Source organism: Schistocerca cancellata, chromosome 11 (genome assembly GCF_023864275.1).
Source record: "Schistocerca cancellata isolate TAMUIC-IGC-003103 chromosome 11, iqSchCanc2.1, whole genome shotgun sequence".
In the NCBI taxonomy this organism is placed as follows: Eukaryota; Metazoa; Arthropoda; class Insecta; order Orthoptera; family Acrididae; genus Schistocerca; species Schistocerca cancellata.
Genome location: NC_064636.1, coordinates 80,332,336 through 80,357,438, shown reverse-complemented (window position 1 = coordinate 80,357,438; position 25,103 = coordinate 80,332,336). Strand labels below are relative to the sequence as shown.

General features: G+C 40.1%; 1 protein-coding gene across 2 annotated transcripts; it reads left to right on the top strand.

Annotated features, from left to right (window-relative positions):
* The first annotated feature begins 1,177 nt into the window (after positions 1-1,177).
* On the top strand, positions 1,178-21,478 carry LOC126108547 (S-phase kinase-associated protein 2-like). Of its 2 annotated transcripts, none has more exons than XM_049913835.1 (2): positions 1,178-1,290; positions 19,873-21,478. In XM_049913835.1, the coding sequence occupies exon 2, from the start codon at positions 19,875-19,877 to the stop codon at positions 21,249-21,251; it is 1,377 nt and encodes a 458-aa protein (XP_049769792.1). In that variant the 5' UTR covers positions 1,178-1,290; positions 19,873-19,874; the 3' UTR covers positions 21,252-21,478. The 2 variants fall into 2 exon arrangements, with proteins under 2 accessions (XP_049769792.1, XP_049769793.1); XM_049913836.1 differs by lacking the exon at positions 1,178-1,290 and adding an exon at positions 12,239-12,518.
* The last annotated feature ends 3,625 nt before the right edge of the window (positions 21,479-25,103 follow it).

Sequence of the window (25,103 nt, the reverse complement as noted above, 5' to 3'; positions counted from 1 at the left end):
TTTTCTGAAGGGACAGATGCAATAAGAAGGAGAATCTGGCTGATAAAAATTTGAAGAGCAAACTGGCAGTCTACGAGAAAAGCTCGAGTCTATGCAGTAGGCAGAATTCAGGCATTAACGTAAATTATAAGATTCTCAGACGAGTCTGCCACGTAACAAATACCTACAGTGTTTTAACTTGAACAAATTTGTAATGTAATTACTGTATAAAGTTCAGATTAAATACTCGTCGTAGCGTTCCGATGCCTTTTTTTTTTTTAATGTTAACGCCCTGATATATCGATGCTTTTATTTGCCGACAGTTGCCAGTTGTTGATGTTGTTGTGGTCTTCAGTCCTGAGACTGGTTTGATGCAGCTCTCCATGCTACTCTATCCTGTGCAACCATCTTCATCTCTGAGTAACTGCTGCAACCTATATCCTTCTGAATCTGCTTGGTATATTCATCTCTTGGTCTCCCTCTACGAATTTTACCCCCCCACGCTGCCCTCCAATACTAAAACTGGTGATCCCTTGATGCCTCAGAACATGTCCTACCAACCGATCCCTTCTTCTAGTCAAGTTGTGCCACAAACTTCTCTTCTCCCCAATCCTATTCAACACCTCCTCATTAGTTACGTGATCTACCCATCTAATCTTCATCATTCTTCTGAAAATATGACATAAAACTGAGCCAACAAAACAAATTCTCGTTTCGATTTGTGGTGTACAATTCCTTGGACATGATTTTCTCATTTCTGTATTTGCATTTAGAAACAAGGATCTGAGACAAGAGAAGAACAAATGTAATGGAAACGGTATACTCGATTTTTTTTAATTTCTCAGGATTTTATAGCCGTTACTATATTCCATTGCCTGTGCAGGTGGTACTGCCTTCTTTACATCGAAGATTACCAGTGACCTTGTGCAACACGTTTACACAACCAAGTAACATTTCATTGCACAGCATACATTCATTGTCTAGCTGATTGCGTACATTTTAGCGCTTGTAATTATAATAAAATATCGGTGTAATCTAGGGTGTTGTACTGCAAAATAGAACGCATTCTAGCGGAATTTTCTCTGAAACGTTTGGCAACACTGACATCCGAAAATCAATAGCCTTATAGTAGGAGCTAGGAGGGCGCGTTGCGTCGTCTGTGAGGCTGTGTTCTATTTGTGTAATTCGTGCAATTCTGATCTGAATAGCCGATGTATTTCTTGATGTATATTGTTTGTCATTCTTTATAATCACGAAGGGAAAGTTCGCTGTTATAGGGAAGCCTTTCTTTCGCCAAACTTTGTCTGCAAAGTAAGTGTCTGTCAAGTTGGCTTTGTGTATGAAAAAACAAATTGTTAAATGTAAACTTTGTGTGGTTAAATGATACTTTACGTGTTCCACTTCTTCCATGCACGATGATTCGTTATTGTGTGTAATCTGTCCTTGTGCTACAGTGCCCGTGCAGGGTCTAATCAATACGAGTCTTCGACCAGTGACGTAATGTTAATGGCTGCTGTCGCCTTTCGGTGCACACATTAACATTTTCGTTGTTAGTTGGCGAAGCCAACGAAGTTTGTAAGAAAAAAAAAACACTTTTGAGGTAGCTTATACGACGGATTAGGTTAGGTTGGAAGGTGACTGTTTGGTTGTGAGATGATGAAGCCTATGAATGTGAAACTAAATAAATCTGGTTTGATGACAGACTAATCTATAACTTTGCGCGAGGTGTAGATTAGGTTGGAAGAAGATAGTTCGTTAGTTGGCGAAGCCAACTAATATGGTGCTAAAGAAAAAAACATTTTTGTGGTGACAGACTGCCAGTCTGCTTAGCCAGTTTCAAAAAATCAATAACATACCGTTACAGTCGCCATATTGTGTTCGGCGGTTGTCGCGTGTTACGTCATTTGTCAAAGCAGACGACGCGAATCGAACATTCCTCTATATCCCCTCGCCCCCCACCACCAACAGTCATTTTTGAAATGACTGCGCCCAAATGCTGAATGTTTATACAGGTCTAGTGGTAAAAGTACATAGTGGGCACACACTTCAGATTTAGTTCTGTGGTATTAAAATGCATATCGACGACTAATTATTTAATGTATGTGTTTAGAATTTAACCTTCTGTTTTCTTTAGGATCAGAACTGCGGTAATTGTTGCAAAGTGTGTTTACACATGGCGCGAACCTAAAAATTAGGCTACTACAGGCCTGCTTGCAACGAAAAGCTTCGACTTTAAATGTCGCTGCCTTCGCCAACTCGGCCAAGTTATCTGCCTCTAGTCCAACAAGGATCTCGGGATATACTAGAGACCTGCCTATTTCTGTGGAGGGGGGACAAATATGGTAAATTTTTTATATATCGATATCGGACTTCCTGACACTGTAGCACAACAAATGCAGGAGAAAAGGACCTCTCTTCGTTAGGTCCATTATGGGCTGCAGCAAATATCAATACGAAATCCACCAAATAGGGCATGGTAGCTTCGGAAACGCTGAAATAGGGAGTGCGCTGTGCTTTTGTTAAACAGTAGTTGCGTTCGAGTAAGGCTATCAGAACGAAGTGCTACCGTCTTCAAACTGTCTCTAGTACGAATGCACAGCTTTGTGATAGTTCCGACCGTCAGACTCCTCGGCGTTTACTCGAACGCTAAAATTCGCGTGTTTCGTTTTCTGACCACCTATAGCGCTAGTTGACGTTTCTGCCGTCTTCACGTTGCTCAAATGTTTCTCATTTAATTACCTTGATTTAAGTAATGAAATAATGCACCGGGTACGTATTTTCGTCGTGCTTAGCACTACGCGTTTTGAGAATTTATTCTCAAAGGCAAGTGAAAATATTTACGTAAGTCTTTTGTGTGTTGTGCCCCTCTAACACTGCACTGTCGTCTTTTTGAGGTAAAGATACGGTACTGTGTCGCCTACATTACACACACACACACACACACACACATTGAAATTTCACAAACAGTATGAGTGATGGTTTGCGGGGGTCTTTCTGTATAATGTAATAGGTGCAGTAGCTTCTGATCACAAAAAGACGGCTATAGTGCAAAACAGGCAGTACAACACAAAAAATACTAATGCATATATAAATCATGACGATGAGAAAATCTCGAAATGCGTCGGACAAAAAAAAAAAAGGGGGGGGGGGGATTGCAGTGTTTCATTATTGCGTATTTGCAGAGTGGCAGTAGCAAGCTTTCCAAAAACATCGATTGGTATGGGACTGAGTCAGACGTTTCTGCCTCCCACGTGTGGTCGGCACTTCTTTGAGAACTAGTGATACAAAATGTTAATTGAAGATGTTCTTAATTATTCCTGATACAACTTTCCTCATCAACTTCCTGTTCTTTTTTATGCATGAAAAAAATTGATCGGCTTGCCTCATTGATTTTGGTAACACAAATTTTGTTGCTGATTGATTTTACATTGCAGATAATTTACAAATAACAGAAATTGTTTTGAAGAAAAATTATCGTTCGTTTGGTTATTAGGGAGTGGCCGCAATGTGCCCACTTTTAAGAAACTGATAGCCAGCTTAATTTCACTAATAAATGTGTGCTTATTTCTAGCTATGCAACCTCCCCTTTAAAATGAGCCAGATGAATGATCGCATGTCATTTATAGCAATGACTGTAGTACGTGACCCCCAACTATCGGCTCTTGTGATCAGGCCCTTGTATGACAGAAAAAACTATTCTTTTTGAAAGTAACGTTGAAAGAAGGTAGTGAGATCCTTTTGCTTTTGAAAACCCAGGCTTCATATATGTAGCAGATTTCCACAAAAAAATCCCTCAAGAAAATAAAATTAAACCAAGATGTATTAAATTTTCATAAGATTGAAATATAGAGGTCCTTGAAAAGACTAACCTAGTACTTTTTTCCAACGAGAATAAACACACAGTTTTGCGCAAGCGCGCGTGAATATCTTTGGGTCAGTCTTAAGTCTTAGGAGCCAGACAGAACGATTTCCTCTGATCATTCGAAACAAGTTGCAACCATCCATCGGCCGCAACTCTAATTACAGATAAAAACCTTTTCGTGGTGACAGACTGCTCTGTAGCGTAGCCAGTTTCAAAAAATCAATAACATAACGTTACAGTCGCCATATTGTATTAGGCGGTTGTCGCATGTTTCGTAGGAGGATGCTAAGTTCACCCAACCTGGATATGATGTGACGTCATTATGACGTATATACGCTTTAGTCGATTAACACACCTATCGACTTTTACGAACGTTCGAGATTTTAAACTGTCGTCAGCTAGTGGTTTGTTTTGACACGTTCGATTCTGATAACAGCTCAGTGTGGCAGCGTATATGTATTTCGCCAAAATAAAAGAGCTGGATATTAATAGAAATATTCCTGACCGTGGCCTTGAAAACACCACGGACAGCACGTTTCGTAAAAAAGTGAAGTCTTCTTATGTCCCGACCAGATTAGATTGTGTGATTGTTGTATTGAATGCTTACGCCGAAAATAATATTTATTTATTATCAATATTTTAGTATGGTTTCATCGAATTGGTCCTGTCAGTACATATTAGATTGTAGCAGCATACTCTTGCTGACTTTTTTTTCTTAATTTATATAGCTGAAAGAGAACTCGTGCAAGTTTGTTAGCTAAGTAATTTATATGTCCATCCCAACATAGTCTTTTATCAACCATAATTCCAAGTAATTTTACACTCGGACCGCAGAGACAGGTACCTTAGTGTCCAGTAATGACTGGTCTGTAGAATGATTGAATTTCGAACTTATAAAGAAAAATATGAGGCATTGTTGAAGAAAAATCGTCGACCGGAGATGAAATACGAGGGGAAGTGGATTTCTCAATGTAATCTTAACCAAAGGTTAGTATCTTGACGCATCTAAAGATTTTGGCTGCTGAGTGCTTCTTCTCACCGAGTACGAATAACCGACGCACTTCAGTTGGGTCAGAAGTACATCAATTTCTGCTTGAGATTCACAATAACCACGCAATTGCCCGTCGTCATCGATGCTGAACTCTTTTCAGCTTTTCTCTCATTAGTCTCTCGAATGCTGAACACATAATTAGAGACGAGCAACGAAAAACAACGCACAGGACAAACACAGTACAATACACGATTTAAACGCAAGGAACGCAAAACACATTTAAACGAATGGTGCAGAGCACAGCGCTACCCTGTCACAACCTCTCGAAAGTTCACAAAAGTCGAATAGTCGATATACGGTTTCTATCGTTTTCGATGTAGGGTGTATACGTCTTAATGACGTCACATCGTATCCAAGTCCGGTGAACTTAGCATCCTCCATGTTTCGTATGGCATTGGTCAAAGCAGACGACGCGAATCGAACATTCCTCTATATCCCCACATCAGTCATTTTTCCAATGACTGTGCCCAGATGCTGGATGTTTATATAGATCTAGTGGTAAAAGTACATAGTGGGCACACACTTCAGATTTATTTTTGTGGCATTAAAATGCTCATCGACGACTAATCATTTAACGTATGTGTTTCGAATTTAACCAGCTATCAACCAGTCACAAACCACAGGAACTGGGAGAATGCGTGCGTCGAACGCATTCGCGTGGTTGCAACTGTATCGCGAACGAACCTAATCTGAGCAAAGGCCACGTGACCTAGTTAGCCAATTACAGCGACATAGCAGACGTGATCTATTCAACCAATGGCATAGTGACTGTTTCGTCGCGCTCGTACACACACATTAATATACATACAGTATAGAAATAGAGCTGTGGCTTCCTAAGTAATTTTGCTCGTCAGAAAGAGTGGGTGTTTTTTCCGTAGATGTGGTTAGACAAGAATGTAAGACGAAATATTAAGTGAATGCGAATGAAGCAGTCATATTGCTGCTCTTATGTGCAAGAAATATATGGCTCTTTTATTCCGAATATGTCGTGGTTTCCTTATCTCGATTTCCGTGGGTATGATACGGCTGGGACGTAACAACAGAACTTAATCCTAGAATGTTAAAGGGAGAGAGAGTGTGAAATTGTTACTAAACTATCGTAAATTTTAACTTAGTAGTTTATTCAAAGGAAGCCATAGGTTATACACTAGTTGATTACAATTATGTCGTCAGTGGTATGTCACATACGAAATAAGAGTAAAATGCCGTTTCGCACTATATACTGACCATTGTACTGCCCAAATTATTGACGGGAGTTTTTTTTTTTTTGGGTGGGTGGGTGTTAGTTATCCAAATTAAAATGCTGAGAGTGAAGTGGAGACTTCTACATTATCCGACGTTGCAAATATTTGGCAGTTTTAAGAATAGGTATTGATCTTTACGATTGTGGTTCAAATGTTCTGCACTGTATTTTCCGAATTTCTCGCGATTTCCGTTGATGTGGTTAAGCTGGGACAGCTTTAATTGGCAGAAAAATCTGATCGTGGGTTGTACTGGTCTGTAGCGGAGCCAGATGTCGAGATTACGTTCGAAGAGCTGTTAATTTGTTAGTGGGAAAACCACCTAATGTCAAAGCAAAAAAACGCGAATGTGGTGAAAGAGTTAGTTTGTGACATAGCAGTGAAATGTATGACTTATGTCATGAATAATCTACTATTTCCGCGAATGTATAGAGATTTCCATAGCGTGAGTAAGCAGGAAAGTAAGAGCATAACTTCAGTTTATGAACGGAACTCGTCACTAAAACTTAAATTATAGATGTTTCATGAAAATGTCGATTTTTGACCAGAGATGATGTGATAACTTCGCAGTACAACTCTGGCGGTCGCTCAGGGCCAGTGAAACATCACATTATCCTGCGCGCTGTGTATGGAGTACTGTGACATATTACGAAATTTGGTCTCATTCGAAGCCCTCTATCAGTTGCCTTGTCGTAGTTCAGGCAAGATGGCGTGTGAAGGCTGCCTTGTCGGCAAGGCTGCATTTTATAGAATAAGTAAAGGTAAACCATGATCGTGGTCATAGAGTAAATATCTCTGGAGTGAGCATTCACATGCGCAGAACAGATTTTGTGTTGTCAACACACATTGCCGGCCTGGTCACGTGACGTGTGTTTGTCCTAGTACATACGGATTCTTTTCGTACGTGTCGTGGATTATTTATATATGTTGCGCAGACATTTTAATAGTATCCATTTGATACCGGGAATAAACCAGCTACGTAACTTTTAAGGGCAAGTGATATTGCATTCTGCTTCTTTGCGATGGGTGTTACAGTTCAGATGCACTCGATTTTTGGTAGTTTTCGGTATGGTACGGCACTTTATAGTATTATAGAGCCTGACGCACATTTTTGCAGTGATAATCTTGTAAAAAGACTTAACAGTACGCTAGTACTTTTGCAAGTGTCCGAAAAACACCGAATTTACTACACATTTGCGATTATATCCCTGCTAATTCCTTCTTTTTCTGCTATTTCTGCGTATATTTTCTCGTTTTTGCGACCTAAAGCACAATTTTTCTTGCTGGTGACACTTCGAAGTGTTTATTTAACGCATTTTACGTACTTGCTCCCAGTTTATTAAATAAATAGTAGACTGAGTAAGAAGGGGATAAAAAAGGCGTCGAAGAATAAATGTACTGTAAAGCAAATACAGTTGGTCATTTAACAGTCAACCCTTATAACACCATTAAGGGAAGTGGAAAGTGACACAAATGAAAGAGTTTGGGGACATGTTTACTAATATTTTAGGCTTGTTAATCAAATGGTGAAGAAAATAAATTGAAGGCAAAATACACCAAAGAAGATGAATGTGTACTTTGATTAGCTACACTATTGTGTTTTTTATTTGATTTGTGCAGAAAATGTATTTAAGCTGAATGCAGAAATTGGTGCTGTCTGCTGTGGAAAATTAAAAATAGTTGGTATAGCATCTACCTTCAGCCACACAAAAAAAAAGATTCAAATGGCTCTGAGCACTATGGGACTTAACATCTATGGTCATCAGTCCCCTAGAACTTAGAGCTACTTAAACCTAACTAACCTAAGGACAGCACACAACACCCAGTCATCACGAGGCAGAGAAAATCCCTGACCCCACCAGGAATCGAACCCGGGCGTGTCAGCCACACACATCCAAACTTTTCTCTGTCTAAACATTCCTCTTCAAAGTGTTGTGAACATACTTTGGAATATTTTGTGGGGACAAAATTACTCCTCATTTTCTGGAGCCACATCTTTACTCGTTGTTCATCCTTCGGGAAACTAAAATATAAATCACACTAATCATTCTCCATGTCCCAGACACACTTAACATGGTCTCCTACTGTAACTTTATAGTAAAAAAAAATAGGTTTGGACTCACACATTATACGAAGACAATTACAGAGTCCCACTCCATTGAATTTATCTGTCTCCCGTCTTTCAAATCTATATACATAATCGACAAGTCACTGATAAATGCATGGAGGGTAGTATTTGCTGAAACAACTAACCATTCCCTTTCCTGTTCCACTAGCAAATTTACGAGAGGAAGCGATTGTTTGTAAGCTTTTGTACGAGCCGTAATATATATTATATAGTCATAAAATCGTAGAAAAATACGTCTACAGAATCAAGCCTTAATTATAAGTACCCTTGGAAAGTTACTATCCCTTCTTTCACATATTTTTCTTTGCATCCGTATCAACAACAGTAATTCACCATTGCTATTAAACTACCAACAGACGGCGGAAACACAACAACACTCTTGATATTATAAACTTCAAACTCTGCGGAAAGCACACACGCTCAGCGAAGTGGGTCTAGTTTAGCAGGGGATACAACCCGTCGGCTTTGAACAATGTCACAAGTCGCCAGAGAGCATGTATTACAAAGATGAAAGAGCTGAGGAGAATGTTGAGAAACAAAGGAATGCGAGAGAGATAAACTTTATTTCACATATGTAAGGGCCAGTAGTATTTTCACGTTAACGATATCGCGTGTTTGTATCTTAGTATTTCTCCGCAAAATACAGTGGAAAGAAATGAATGAAATTACTAGCAAAGAATACATCACGTTACATGTATGTCAGTTGTATCTCGAAAGTCTTTCGAACTGTGCAGTGCAGTACGGGATACAAGTTCAGCGTAGTCGATTTCTTAGTTTAAACTAGCATTGCTGGCCTGTTGTTCACTTGAACTATGTATCCCCTGCTTCACTAGACCGCAAATGAAACCCGATACAAATTAAAAGCTAATTCGAAGTGTGTTGCTTAAGTACAGTCCGGAATACGAGTTTGTCGTAAGGCGATTTCTTCGTTTTCACTAGCATTACTGTCCTGTTCTTCACCTGAACGATGTATCCTCCGCTTCAGTAAACCCTAAGTGGAACACGGGATACAAATTGTAGATGTGCTGTTTATTTCGTCTCCGCTATTACTAACATAAAATAGGATCAGTTTATTCTATCTTGTGAGATTTTTTTTTTTAAAAAAAAGCCAAGAAACACTCATCAGCTACTGAAGCATCTGTATCTTAGGATCAGTTTATTCTATCTCGTGAGATTTTTTTTTAAAAAAGCCAAAAAACACTTATCAGCTACTGAAGCATCTGTCCGACTCACACCCACCCACCTCCCCAGGAGTCGGAACTCCCGCACCCATTAGAAGATACAGATGCTTCAGTAGCTGATAAGTGGTTTTTGGCTTTTTAAAAAAAAATCTCCCGAGATAGAATAAACTGATCCTAAGATACAGATGCTTCAGTAGCTGATAAGTGTTTTTTGGCTTTTTTTAAAAAAAATCTCACGAGATAGAATAAACTGATCCTACTTACGAATAGGTGGAAATACATGTACGTTACATTTGCAACCTGTTTCATTTTATATGTTTTGATTGTTTATTTAACTTAATTAAATCACACGTTTAATGATTTAGCGAATATCAAGCGATCGCTTTTAGATTCACATTCAATTATTTTAATGATAGCGCTTATTAGAACACAGAACTGCTTTATTATCTATGCCTCGAAGTGGAGACATTACTATCTATGACTAAGGAATGACGTCATTGTTCAAAGCCGACGGGTTGTATCCCCTGCTTCACTAGACCCAGCGAAGTCCCGAAAACACGTGACAATCCTGGTTTACTGTTGACAACATGCGCAGAACGCAATGCTCTCTCCAGAGAGGTTTACTCTATGATCGTGGTTAGGCTCTCATAATGTGCTTCCACGCCCTAAATGCAAAGTCCTTTCTAATTTCTTATTCAGTGAGGATTCGTTTCGTTGCTGGCGCCGACGGTGGGCGCTGAAGGGTAGTCGCATGCTCCATGTGTGTCCGAAGACGGTGAAACTTGTCACAAATTTCGGCATGTATACGTACGGCGACGGACTGGGATTTCTTCTGTCACGAAGCGGGTATCGAGTTGGCGGTAAACACTTAACAGTTGGAAGACCAGGAGTCGTCGTTAAAATGGGCGAGGCGAAATTTGGGAAAAGGAAACACAATAGACATGAAATTGTAGGAAATTGAGTGTTCGACGAAATTCAGTGAGGGGGGGGGGGGGGGATATGCGGCGGGACGTCAGAGAAGCAATCCCACGATATGGCAGAAAGATTAATAAACATTTTGCAGTTAACTAGCGGAGTACATTTTCCCTCAAGCAGATCTCCAGAAAAAAAATCACTATAACCTCGTTAGCGGGAACTCGCATAAGACGAACTCGCGGTTAACGCGAAAAAAATATTGGTCCCACCAGGAATACATTAGTTCTTATGGTATGTTTTATCGGTTAACACGAATTTCGCTTAAGGCGAATTCCTAGCGTAATTAAATTTCTCTGTAACACAAACTTCCGACATTAGAGTATTCTGAAGCGTAATTTTTTTCCGAAATGAATGTAGAAAATGTAGCTACAAAGCTAATTATACTTATTGTTGACTCGTATTTAACGTATTGTAGGTCGGTAGCCGCGATTATTACCTCAACAATCGGCGCATGCTGTACATTGTAAGACATTCAATAACGTGTGCAGCAGCATTTAGGGACGCACTCAGTGCCAGATTTGACAGGTGCTCTGTTAGTCGGAGCAGTACCAATTTGGAATACTGAATAAAAACTAAAGTTACAACCGGTACCGTAGCACGCGAAAATGGCAAAGAGGAAACGGACGGCTCTAAATGTACAGTTAAAGCTTAAGATTCTAGATGAAGTGGATCGTGGTACCAAGAAAACAGCAATTGCAGAGCAGTTTGGAATACCTAAATCTACTTTATCCACGATTATTAAGAATCGAGAAACAAATCTAAACGACTTCGTACCGCCAAGTACGAAGACATCGAGACGTTACTGCTAGAATGGTTCCATCATATGCGTGCATCTAACATACCTTTAACTGGCTCTGTGATTCAGTCAAAAGCAAATGATATTGCTAAAGATATGTGCATCGAAGACTTCCGTTGTTCTGCTGGTTGGTTGTATCGGTTCCAAAAGAGACATTAAATTTCATCTGTACAAATTTGTGGTGAAGCAAATAAAGTTGATGAAGAAAGCGCGAACAGCTGATTGCATGAATTCAACCGATTGAGGGAAAAGTATGCTTCGTGTGATGTGTTTAACATGGATGAAACTGGATTTTTCTACAATCTTTTTCCAAATTACACCCTGGGGATAAAAGGTGATAAGTGTTAGGGTGGAGCCCGAAGCAAAAAACGTGTGACTGTTGTACTGTGCTGTAATGCTGACGGCAGCGAGAAGTTTCGTCCTTCGGTTATCGGTAAATCTGAGAAACCACGTTGTTTTAAAAAAAACATAAATATGGACACTTTACCTTGCATCTACTGTCACCACAAGAAAGCTTGGATCGATGGCACATCATTTCTCAAGTGGCTTCTTCGTTTCAACAGTCGAATGGTTGCTCAAAATAGACATGTTCTTCGTACATTAGACAGATGTACTGCCCATAACGTTCCTGATCTGAACCTATCCAACATAAAGGTTCAGTCTTTTCCACCCAACGCCACAAGCTGCCTTCAGCCTTTGGACCAAGGCATAATCTCTCTCATAAAGAGATCTTATCGCAAGCGACTTGTAAGAGCTGCAATTCGTGCGCTGAAAACAATAGTGCAATCCCAAATAGGAATCTGCTTGACGCAATAAAATCCCATCGCAGCAGCCTGGAACTCAGTATCGCCACATCATACAGGGAAATGCATTAACAGAGCTTGGAGATACAGCAACACTGAAGATGTCCACGAGTTAGAAGATGCCACTTCACCTCATGAACGGACAGTTCTGCAGGACGTTGCGAACCCTGGGATTAGTTTCGAAGAATTCATTAGTATAGACGGCGATGTTGCTGTATGTGCTTCTGTGGAATCAGATGTGCCAAAAGCTGTGAACGAGGTGCAAGAAGGGCCATCAGAAGAAAGTGAAGAGGAAGAGAATACAGATACCATTCCACCTACCCGTCAGGAGATGTTTGCAGCCTTGGACTGTTTAGAACGGTTCACTTGAACATCCGACGTCACTTCTGGGTTTACGGACGCTGTCGTTACAATGGGTTGTGAAATTACAAAATATTATCGTTCCCATGAACGTCAGCGAACCATGACCGAATTTTTTCCAACAAAGTAATGTACATAATTTGTGAGTACTTGTAATTTCACAATCACTTTATAGTATTATAAGTCTACAATAACATGATTCATAGTGTAGTGTATTATACATTAGTGTACTGCTGTACATGTATACTTATTAAAATCTGTGTTTTTCACTTAACACGATTTTTCTAACACGAACTCCTGATTTTTCGGTCGCTTCGGATTCGTGTTTTACTGTAAATTACTTTTTTGCTGAACCAGGTAAACTTTACCTGACCGACGGAACTGTGATGCAGTAATTCTTTTGAAGAATGTTGCAAGCATGACTGGCAACAAAAATTCCGTGCCTTTCGGCGAAACCTATATTTCCAATTTCCTCAAAACTAAATTCGTAACAGCGTCACTTGGCTTTCTACTGCGTATATTCTACATTACTTTGCAGTGTCTGTTCAAGTTTCTTGCTTAAAATGTGATTTCGTTTGTGTGTTCGCGGATTGAAGATGTGATTGGCTGATTACACAACGTGTAATGTGGTCTGTTCTGTGTTCTGATTGGCTAAGGACGTCACGTGCCCTGCACTTAGGCTGTGTAACAAAAGCGCACCCATTTCATTCTCGATTTCACTGTTTTTGAAGCTTCCGTTCCATACAGATTAATACATATGATGTTATGACTGAAAGATCCACTGTTGACATCCCGTATGAGCTAGAACATTTCAGAGTAAGCATTCGATGGGATTTAGTATTTTTTAAAAAAGATGTTGTTGTTGTTGTGGTCTTCAGTCCTGAGACTGGTTTGATGCAGCTCTCCATGCTAATCTGCCCTGTGCAAGCTCCTTCATCTCCCAGTACCTACTGCAGCCTACATCCTTCTGAATCTGCTTAGTGTATTCATCTCTTGGTCTCCCTCTACGATTTTTTACCCACCACGCTGCCCTCCAATGCTAAATTTGTGGTCCCTTGATGCCTCAGGACATGTCCTACCAACCGATCCCTTCTTCTAGTCAAGTTGGACCACAAACTTCTCTTCTCCCCAATCCTATTCAATACCTCCTCATTAGTTACGTGATCTACCCACCTAATCTTCAACATTCTTCTGTAGCACCACACTTCGAAAGCTTCTATTCTCTCCTTGTCCAAACTATTTATTGTCAATGTTTCACTTCCATACATGGCTACACTCCATACAAATACTTTCAGAAACGACTTCCTGACAATTAAATCTATACTCGATGTTAACAAATTTCTCTTCTTCAGAAACGCTTTCCTTGCCATTTCCAGTCTACATTTTATATCCTCTCTACTTCGACCATGATCAGTTATTTTGCTCCCCAAATGGCAAAACTCTTTTACTACTTTAAGTGTCTCATTTGCTAATCTAATTCCCTCAGCATCACCCGACTTAATTCGACTACATTCCATTATCCTCGTTTTGCTTTTGTTGATGTTCATCTTGTATCTTCCTTTCAAGACATTGTCTATTCCATTCAACTGCTCTTCCAAGTCCTTTGCTGTCTCTTACAGAATTACAATGTCATCGGCAAACCTCAAAGTTTTTATTTCTTCTCCCTGGATTTTAATACCTACTCCAAATTTTTCTTTTGTTTCCTTTACTGCTTGCTCAATATATACAGATTGAATAACATCGGGGAGAGGCTACAACCCTGTCTCACTCCCTTCCCAACCACTGCTTCCTTTTCATGCCCCTCGACTCTTATAACTGCCATCTGGTTTCTGTACAAATTGTAAATAGCCTTTCGCTCCCTGTATTTTACCCCTGCCACCTTTAGTGTTTGAAAGAGAGAATTCCAGTCAACATTGTCAAAAACTTTCTCTAAGTCTACAAATGCTAGAAACGTAGGTTTGCCTTTCCTTAATCTTCCTTCTAAGATAAGTCGTAGGGTTAGTATTGCCTCACGTGTTCCAACATTTCTACGGAATCCAAACTGATCTTCCCCGGGGTCGGCTTCTACCACTTTTTCCATTCGTCTGTAAATAATTCGCGTTAGTATTTTGCAGCTGTGGCTTATTAAACTGATGGTTTGGTAATTTTCACATCTGTCAACACCTGCTTTCTTTGGGATTGGAATTATTATATTCCTCTTGAAGTCTGAGGGTATTTTGTCTGTCTTGTACATCTTGCTCACCAGATGGTAAAGTTTTGTCATGACTGGCTCTCTCAAGGCCGTCAGTAGTTCTAATGGAATATTGTCTACTCCCGGGGCCATGTTTCGACTCAGGTCTTTCAGGGCTCTGTCAAACTCTTCAGCAGTATCGTATCTCCCATTTCATCTTCATCTACATCCTCTTCCATTTCCATAATATTGTCCTCAAGTACATCGCACTTGTATAGACCCTCTATATACTCCTTCCACCTTTCTGCTTTCCCCTCTTTGCTTAGAACTTGGTTTCCATCTGAGCTCTTGATATTCATACAAGTGGTTCTCTTTTCTCCAAAGGTCTCTTTAATTTTCCTGTAGGCTGTATCTATCTTACCCCTAGTGAGATAAGCCTCTACATCCTTATATTTGTCCTCTAGCCATGCCTGCTTAGCCATTTTGCACTTCCTGTCGATCTTATTTTCGAGACGTTTGTATTCCTTTTTGCCTGCTTCATTTACTGCATTTTTATATTTTCTTCTTTCATCTTTTAAATTCAATATTTCTTCTGTTACCCAAGGATTTCTACTAGCCGTCGTCTTTTTACCTACTTGATCCTCTGCTGCCTTCACTACTTCATCCCTCAGAGCTACCCATTTGTCTTCTACTGTATTTCTTTCCCCCATTCCTGTCAATTGTTCCCTTATGCTGTCCCGGAAACTCTGTACAACCTTTGGTTTAGTCAGTTTATCCAGGTCCCATCTCCTTAAATTCCCACCTTTTTGCAATTTCTTCAGTTTTAATCTACAGTTCATAACCAATGGATTGTGGTCAGAGTTCACATCTGCCTCTGGAAATGTCTTACAATTTAAAACCTGGTTCCTAAATCTCTGACTTACCATTATATAATCTATCTGATACCTTTTAGGATCTCCAGGATTCGTCCATGTATACAACCTTCTTTTATGATACTTGAACCAAGTGTTAGCTATGGTTAAGTTATGCTCTGTGCCAAATTCTACCAGACGGCTTCGTCTTTCATTTCTTAGCCCCAATCTGTATTCACCTACTATGTTTCCTTCTCTCCCTTTTCCTACTCTCGCATTCCAGACACCCATGACTATTAAATTTTCGTCTCCCTTCACTACCTGGATAATTTCTTTTATCTCATCATACATTTCTTCAATTTCTTCGTCATCTGCAGAGCTAGTTGGCATATAAACTTGTACTACTGTAGTAGGCATGGGCTTCGTGTCTATCTTGGCCACTATAATACGTTCACTATGCTGTTCGTAGTAGCTTACCCGCACTCATATTTTTTTATTCATTATTAAACCTACTCCTGCATTACCCCTATTTGATTTTGTATTTACAACCCTGTATTCACCTGACCAGAGGTCTTGTTCCTCCTCCCACCGAACTTCACTAATTCCCACTATATCTAACTTTAACCTATCCCTTTCCCTTTTTAAATTTTCTAACCTCTTGGGTCAAATATTCCGGAGGTAAAATAGTCCCCCATTTGGATCTCCGGGCAGGGACTACTAAGGAGGACGTCGTTATCAGGAGAAAGAAAACTGGCATTCTACAGATCGGAGCGTGGAATGTCAGATCCCTTAATCGGACAGGTAGGTTAGAAAATTTAAAAAGGGAAATGGATAAGTTAAAGTTAGATATAGTGGGAATTAGTGAAGTTCGGTGGCAGGAGCAACAAGACTTTTGGTCAGGTGAATACATGGTTAAAAATACAAAATCAAATAGGGGTAATGCAGAAGTAAGTTTAATAATGAATAGAAGAATAGGAGTGTGGGTAAGCTACTACAAACAGCATAGTGAACGCATTATTGTGGCCAAGATAGACACAAAGCCGATACCTACTACAGTAGTACAAGTTTATATGCCAACTAGCTCTGCAGATGATGAAGAAATCGATGAAATGTATGATGAGATAAAAGAAATTATACAGGTAGTGAAAGGAGACATTAATTTAATAGTCATGGGTGACTGGAATTCGAGTGTTGCAGAAGGGAGAGAAAGAAACATAGTAGGTGAATATGGATTGGGGGTTAGAAATGAAAGGAAGCCACCTGGTAGAATTTTGCACAGAGTATAACTTAATCATAACTAACACTTGGTTCAAGAATCATAAAAGAAGGTTGTATACATGGAAGAATCCTGGAGATACTAGAAGGTATCAGATAGAGTATATAATGGTAAGAGAGAGATTTAGGAAACAGGTTTTAACTTGTAAGACATTTCCAGGGGCAGATGTGGACTCTGACCACAATCTATTGGTTATGAACTGTAGATTAAAACTGAAGAAACTGCAGAAAGGTGGGAAATTAAGGAGATGGGACCTGGATAAACTGACTAAACCAGAGTTTCAGGGAGAGCATAAGGGAACAATTGACAGGAAAGGGGGAAAGAAATACAGTACAAGAAGAATGGGTAGTTTTGAGGGATGGAATAGTGAAGGCAGCAGAGGATTAAGTATGTAAAAAATCGAGGGCTAGTAGAAATCCTTGGGTAACAGAAGAAATATTCAATTTAATTGATGAAAGGAGAAAATAAAAAAATGCATTAAATGGAGCAGGCAAAAAGGAATACAAATGCCTCAAAAATGAGATCAACAGGAAGTGCAAAATGGTTAAGCAGTGATGGCTAGAGGACAAATGTAAGGATGTAGAGGCTTATCTCACTAGGGGTAAGATAGATACTGCCTACAGGAAAATTAAAGAGACCTTTGGAGAAAAGAACCACTTGTATGAATATCAAGAGCTCAGATGGAAACCCAGTTCTAAGCAAAGAAGGGAAAGCAGAAAGGTGGAAGGAGTATATAGGGGGTCTATACAAGGGCGATGTACTTGAGGACAATATTATGGAAATGGAAGAGGATGTAGATGAAGATGAAATGGGAGATATGATACTGTGTGAAGAGTTTGACAGAGCACTGAAAGACCTGAGTTGAAACAAGGCCCCGGGAGTAGACAACATTCCATTAGAACTACTGACAGCGTTGGGAGAGCCAGTCATGACAAAACTCTACCATCTGGTGAGCAAGATGTATGAGACAGGTGAAATACCCTCAGACTTCAAGAAGAATATAATAATTACAATCCCAAAGAAAGCAGGTGTTGACAGATGTGAAAATTACCAAACTATCAGTTTAATAAGTTACAGCTGCAAAATACTAATGGGAATATTTACAGACGAATGGAAAAAGTGGTAGAAGCCGACCTTGGGGAAGATCAGTTTGGATTCCATAGAAATGTTGGAACACGTGAGGCAATACTGACCCTACGACTTATCTTAGAAGAAAGATTAAGGAAAGGAAAACCTACATTTCTAGCATTTGTAGACTTAGAGAAAGTTTTTGACAATGTTGACTGGAATTCTCTCTTTCAAATACTAAAGGTGGCAGGGGTAAAATAAAGGGAGCGATAGGTTATTTACAATTTGTACAGAAAGCAGCTGGCAGTTATAAGAGTCAAGGGGCATGAAAGGGAAGCAGTGGTTGGGAAGTGAGTGAGACAGGGTTGTAGCCTCTCCCCGATGTTATTCAGTCTGTAAATTGAGCAAGCAGTAAAGGAGACAAAAGAAAAATTTGGAGTAGGTATTAAAATCCACGGAGAAGAAATACAAACTTTGAGGTTCGCCAATGACAGTATAATTCTGTCAGAAACAGCAAAGGACTTGGAAGAACAGTTGAACGGAATGGACAGTGTCTTGAAAGGAGGATATAAGATGAACGTCAACAAAAGCAAAACGAGGATAATGGAATGTAGTCGAATTAAGTCGGGTGATGCTGAGGGAAGTAGATTAGGAATTAAGACTCTTAAAGTAGTAAAGGAGTTTTGTTATTTGGGGAGAAAAAAACTGATGATGGTCAAAGTAGAGAGGATATGAAATGTAGACTGGCAATGGCAATGAAATCGTTCCTGAAGAAGAGAAATTTGTTGACATCGAATGCACAAACAGTGCCCGAACTCCTGGGAATTGGCAACGCGCCGTAAGTAATGAATATAATGGGCGGGGGCACTACGAATGTAGTGCGGGACAATACGTTGAGAATGTGGGTTTCATGGGTGGAGTGCCAGAGATAAATCCCTGCAGTCGCGCTATCCTCTGTGTCCTCGGTGGCTCAGATGGATAGGGCATCTGCCATGTAAGCAGGAGATCCTGGGTTCGAGTCCCGGTCGGGGCACACATCTTCATCTGTCCCAGTTGACATATGTCAACGCGTGTAAGCAGCTAAGGGTGTTCATTTCATTGTAATAAAATAGTAGTGTTTAGGTTTTTAAACCACATATTGCACTGAGTGCATTTGTCACTATATTTAGGTTCTGCATCAAGTGCCTCCTTATTATAAACTTCAGTAAATTTTGTAGATGTTGGTTCTGTAAAACTTTGTGCAACTTCTTCCACTTTTCTTTCTACATACTGTTGTGTTCTTGTGCTTCTTATCTCACCTGGCCATTTAAAAGGGGACCTCTTAGAGGCTAAATAAGATATGCTAACATTCAACATATCAACTACTTCACACTCAGGAATATAAACATCTGCATTGTCTTCCTCAGATCACATTCCAGGGATGATGATTATTCAGGTAGCCTACAACAAGATGTTCAGTGAAATTTCTTGTTGTAGTGAGTATAACCATTCCTGCACAACGGATGTGATGGTAACACAGTTAGTTCAGGACCGAGGTATTTCTGCAACACCTCTGACAGATTTCCAACAATTGGAAAGCGTTTTCACTCTCTCAAACACCATCTTCTTTTCGTTCTTCATCTTCCGCACACATCATTCTTTCATTCCTGTATTCCCTCACTGACATCGTATCTGACAAAAAGTTCAAACAAAACTCTGTGCAGAACAATTCATGTGCAAGTTCTCATTCGTTTGTTATAAATGGAAGAAAGATGGAAACAGTGTTGTCAATATGCATGTTCTACATTATAAATTCAGTGATGTGATATATGCAAAATGTTGAAAAATTTCTGACACTTTACACAGAAAAAATATTGCCCACTTTGATTGCAGTAACTACTAAGACATTAAGCAAAGAATATGTTGCACAGTTTTTATGAGTTTAAAATGAAAATATTTTATTTATTAACACAGGTGATACAGACATACATTTTTTTCCACAGAAATTCACGATTGAGTTGTTGTGGCTTGTATAATTTGACATGAAATTGCCCTGCCTGACATTCTCTTACATACCTTAAATAAAAGTGACATGCACAAAATCTTTAGCGATACTTATTCTGTGGAATAACTGTTAACTTTCTGTCCACAGAAATGGAATCGCCAACACTCGCCTGCAACCCGCCAGACGACGTACTGTTTTGCGTCTTTGCCTATCTGCCCATCCCAGAGTTGGTCCGATGTGCTACTGTGTGCAAGCAGTGGTACAAAATTGTGACAGGATTCACCCACCTGTGGAAAGGGAAAAGGTACGTCAGCAATAGAAGTCCGAGAGAATCTGCCGAGACGTGCGCCGTATTGTCCATCGTACCGCTGTTGCAGGAAATTGAAATCAAGGTGGCCAAAATGTTTGAGGTGAAAATTTACTACCCTCAGTTGTTTTTGTCAGTGACCAACATGTCTGACATACGAGCTGTGCAGGACTGCCAGAGACTAGGGTCTACGCACGTGACAACTGATCTCAGCATTGCAGATATCGTCTTCTCTTCTCGTTCGCCTATCTGTTTTACAGCACTCCGGACGCTGAAGATCGTCAGAGGGAACCCGACACTGACACTCTTCAAGCCGGGCACGAGGGCGGAATGTGCCATCATCTCTGCCCTGGAGCTGTGCCCGTTTCTCACGGAGCTGAGCCTCGACGTAGAGTCCCTGTCGGCGAACTACTTGGACTCTCTGGAAGGGCTCGGCCGGCTGGAGGTTCTAAGAATCCACTGCCGCAGTCTGAATGACCTGACATTCCTACGGCACTGCTCGGATAAACTGGAGGAACTGGAACTGGAAAGTTGCGACGACTTGCCGTCGGCTGCGTACGCGGAGCTCCGCCACCTCGGGAAACTGCAGATGTTGCGGCTGTGCGACTGCCGTGTGGGGGGAGCGGATATGGAGGTGGCCGCGGCAGGTCTGAGGTCTCTCGAGAAGCTGCAGTTGGATCGTTGCGGAATGCTCTCGGACCTGTCCTTCTTGCGGTTCTGCAGCCAGCTGCGGGAGCTCCGCGTCGAGGCCGAGGACGTGGTGCTGACGGGTCTGAAGCACCTGCCCACTGGACTCCGCTCGCTCTGCCTCGTCAACAACGCTCTGACCGGTGACGAACTCTCCGAGGTGCTCCCGTTCCTGCGTCTGCTCGAGGAACTGAACCTCTGCAACACGGAGCTGGTCCAACTGGGCTTCCTCCGCTACTGTCGCAGACTGCGCCGCCTCTGCCTCAAGAACTCTACCTGGCCCGACACGTCGGAACTGTCGAGCCCGTGCAATCTGACGCGGCTCGAGACGTTGGTCCGAGAAGGTGCGGGGACGATGTGGACGTACTCTCCGGAACGGTGTCGTCACTGCCGCGACTGGACACTCTGTCGCTGGCCTACGTACAGGACGCCGCCTGGTGGTCCCTCCGCCAGTGGTCGCAACGTCGCGCTTTGTTGCTTTTCTGAGTTTACGGGTTGGAGGTGGATGCCTGTTGGGACCTTGAACACCTGAATAATTTGAACCATTTTCCTTGTATGTCACCACTTAGTGTGCAACTTTACCAGTGAAGTCATCCGACTGAGTCTGCCCCAAGTAAAAATCTATTGCTCGGATTGCTTTGTATAATCTTCTGTTACACGAGCTTTTCTAAGCAGAGGCGTCAACACCTCTATAGGTTGATGTATATTTATTTGCCACGTATGTTCATTTGCTCAATAAATGTTTCCCTGTGCAGAGTAGTGTGTGTGTGCACCTTTTTCTATCTTACTGGCAGATTAAAACTGTGTGCCATGTCAGGATACAAACTCGAACCTCACTTTTTGTAAGTTCTCCAGTCACGTTCCACAATATCCCACACAACTTCACTTCTGCCAGTACCACTTCTCCTACCATCCAAACTTAAAGAGCTTCCCTGCATACTTTACTGGCCTAGCACACCTAAGAAAAAAGATGTCGAAGGAAACCATTTACAAAATGAACCTCTACTGGACACTTAACTCTGGAAACTACACCTTGGCTTTGGCTAATCTGTTTCTCAAAAGTCTCACTTCTTCCAGTAGTTACTAGTCCTGTGAGGTATGCAGAAGAATATCTGTGATATTTGGATGGTAGTACAAGAGGAGAAAGAGTCGTGACTACAAAACTGAATAAGTAAGAGTATTGCCCGAGATGGCATGGTTTTGGCCTCAATTTCCAGTACAGCATACAGTTTTAATCTGCCAAGAATGTTTTCTAAAAGTGATATTTGAATGATTTCTCATTGAATATATGACCCTCCCCCTAATTTAATCTCTCATTTATAGGTACAGAATGTGCGTGTGTGCGCGCGCGCTCGTGTGTGTCACAAACAGCCAATAAGCTAACCAAAAAATTCCTGTTTAAAAATTGCAGGCATCATTCATTACATTAAAATATCAAGGCCTAACATATCACTTTACGCTGTAGAGATCTGTTACACTTAATAGTTCCCCATTGAGATGTATGATGCTACGGCAGTCGTAGCTCCTTAAGTATTCTGTCCCAAACATATAGTTATAATTCATAACGCCTTACTTTGCAGTGAATTAGTCTCTATATTTTAAATGATCTGCAACCATCTTAGCTTTGTTTCAAACTGTTAAGTGTACATGGGCTTAAATTTGTCCGTGGATTTAACTTTCAATCCAGTCAGAAAAATTCTATTTTCACACTAATCTTCTTCATACCATCTTGTTCTCTTCTAAATTTATTAACAGGAATATGTGCAAAAAAAAAAAAAAAAAAAAACACACACACACACACACACACACACACACACACACACACACACGTATGTTTGTCCGTACCATAAAGTACATTCTGTGTTCGACTAATTACTGCTAATCATTGTTACTCATGAAACAGGTAAGTCATTCTTCAACATAGAAAATTAATCCACGTTGGTTGAAGCCATTAGGCCAGAAAAATTGCAGAGAGATTAGTTACATCAAAGTAAAGACCTCCCCATAAGAACATTTACAAACCAAACCATGTAGTTCAGCACTCATATAAAAATATTCGAAACTGCGATTACTAACAATTAATTTAGCTTCTGAAAACCTGCTAAGCCTGAATACATGCATTTCATCATCCAGAAGCTTATCTATAAATATGTGCCCTTCTTCTAGATTTTATAGCATCTAACAAGTACTCTTGGTTTTGGTAAAGTTGTAGGCAAGCAAGTTTTATGTACATGACACTACTTACATAATCGTAAATTGTTTTGGTGCGAAGTTGAAGACCAAGAGGGACTTGTAATTCTTTGTTGCTCCTTACTCGATACTTGTGTTCTCTCTGTCTTATGTAGACAACAAAACTCAGGTGCGCACTCCATTCATTCATTCATTTCGCCAAATATGTAACTATCCAGGTAAATTCTTCTGCATTACTACCTCAGTGTGAGTCTTCAAATAATGGCATCCTATCATTGTAAAACAGTTGAACACACTACATCATGCAGAAAAATACTAATACCACAATTCTAAATGGTTACAGTGATATTGTTCCTCTATCTCGTTTTACTTCTATTATGGTATAGGTCATACCTCGATGGCATGTTGTGGCCTTCGGTTCAGAGACTGGTTGGATGCAGCTCTCCATGCTACTCTATCTTGTGCAAGCTTCTCCTTCTCCAAGTAACTACTGCAACCTACATCCTTCTGAATCTGCTTAGTGTATTCATCTCTTGGTATCCCTCTACAATGTTTACCGTCCATGCTGCCCTCCAATACTAACTTGATGATCCCTTGATGCCTCAGAACATGTCCTACCAACTGATCCCTTCTTCTAGACAAGTTGTGCCACAAATTCCTCTTCTCCACAATTCTATTCAGTACCTTCTCATTAGTTACTTGATCTACCCATGTAATCTTCAGCATTCTTCTGTAGTACTACATTTCGAAAGCTTCTATTCTCTTCTTGTCTAAACTATTTATTGTCCCTGTTTCACTTCAATACATGGCTGCACTCCATACAAATACTTTTCTAAAAGACTTCCTCACACTTAGATCTGTACTCGATGTTAACAAATTTCTCTTATTCAGAAACACTTTCCTTGCCACTGCCAGTCTACATTTTACATCCTCCCTACTTCAACCATCATGTTTTTATTTTATTTTTTTTAATACAAGGAAGGCAGCCATTGAGCGGCTACACATATTTTATGTAAGTTTTTCTGTATTCTACTAAAATAAACTAATTGTTAACACAAAATGAATTTCCTTGTAATAGTTGTCACCTCAAATGCTCGCAGTGGCTAATTATTTTTAATAAGCATTTTTTCAGTAATTTGTGCTGCGAGAAGCTCATCTTCCGATGCAGCCTCTGGTCGGCCATACTGCGGCGAAGTATTAATTAATTTTTCAGTGTTAACAGTAACTGTAAATGCGAGAGGTTTTGTTATAAGAACCTTTTTAAATTGCAACAGATAATTAATTTATGTTAAAGTTCATGTTTTTTAAACTATACAGATTCCATGAGTTCGGTAAGTTTTATCTTGGCCGCTCCACAGCAGCAATCAAAATTCTCTCAAGCCTTGCTTTGCAATCAATAAATAGAAATTAACAAAATTACATTCAATTCAGTTAACAGCAACTATATTTTAGTCATCACGTTCAAAATCTAAAGTTGGTACATGAATAACTGAGGCCCTTCAAGAACCCGTTTCATATTTACTTATGCACGTAAGTAAAAGTGATTAGAAAAAACAATATCCCTGAGAGAAAGAATCATGCTGATAAATTAAAATAAAAATATATAAATTTATATATGTAATTTTTTTGTATGTCACGTAACGAATAACACCGAAGTCACACTCCCCAAATAGCAAAACTCATCTACTACTTTGAATGTTTCATTTCCTAATCTAATTCCCTCAGCATCACTCGACTTAATTCGACTACATTCCATTATCCTTGTTTTGCTTTTGTTGATGTTCATCTTATACCCTCCTTTCAAGACACTGTCCATTCCATTCAACTGATCTCCAAGTCCTTTGCTGTCTCTGACAGAATTACACTGTCATCAGTGAACCTCAAAGTTTTTATTTCTTCTCCATGGATTTTAATACCTACTCCGAACTTTTCTTGTGTTTCCTTTACTGCTTGTTCAATATACAGATTGAATAACATCGGGGAGAGGCTACAACCCTGTCTCACTCCCTTCCCAACCACTGCTTCTCTTTCATGCCCCTTGACTCTTATAACTGCCATCTGCTTTCTGTACAAATTGTAAATAACCTATCGCTCCCTTTATTTTACCCCTGCCACTTTCAAAATTTGAAAGAGAGTATTCCAATCAACATTGTCAAAAGCTTTCTCTAAGTCTACAAATGCTAGAAATGTAGGT

Coding starts and splice junctions, on each gene's coding strand:
- LOC126108547 (XM_049913835.1), top strand. CDS start 19,875: ATGGAATCGCCAACACTCGCCTGCAACCCGCCAGACGACGTACTGTTT.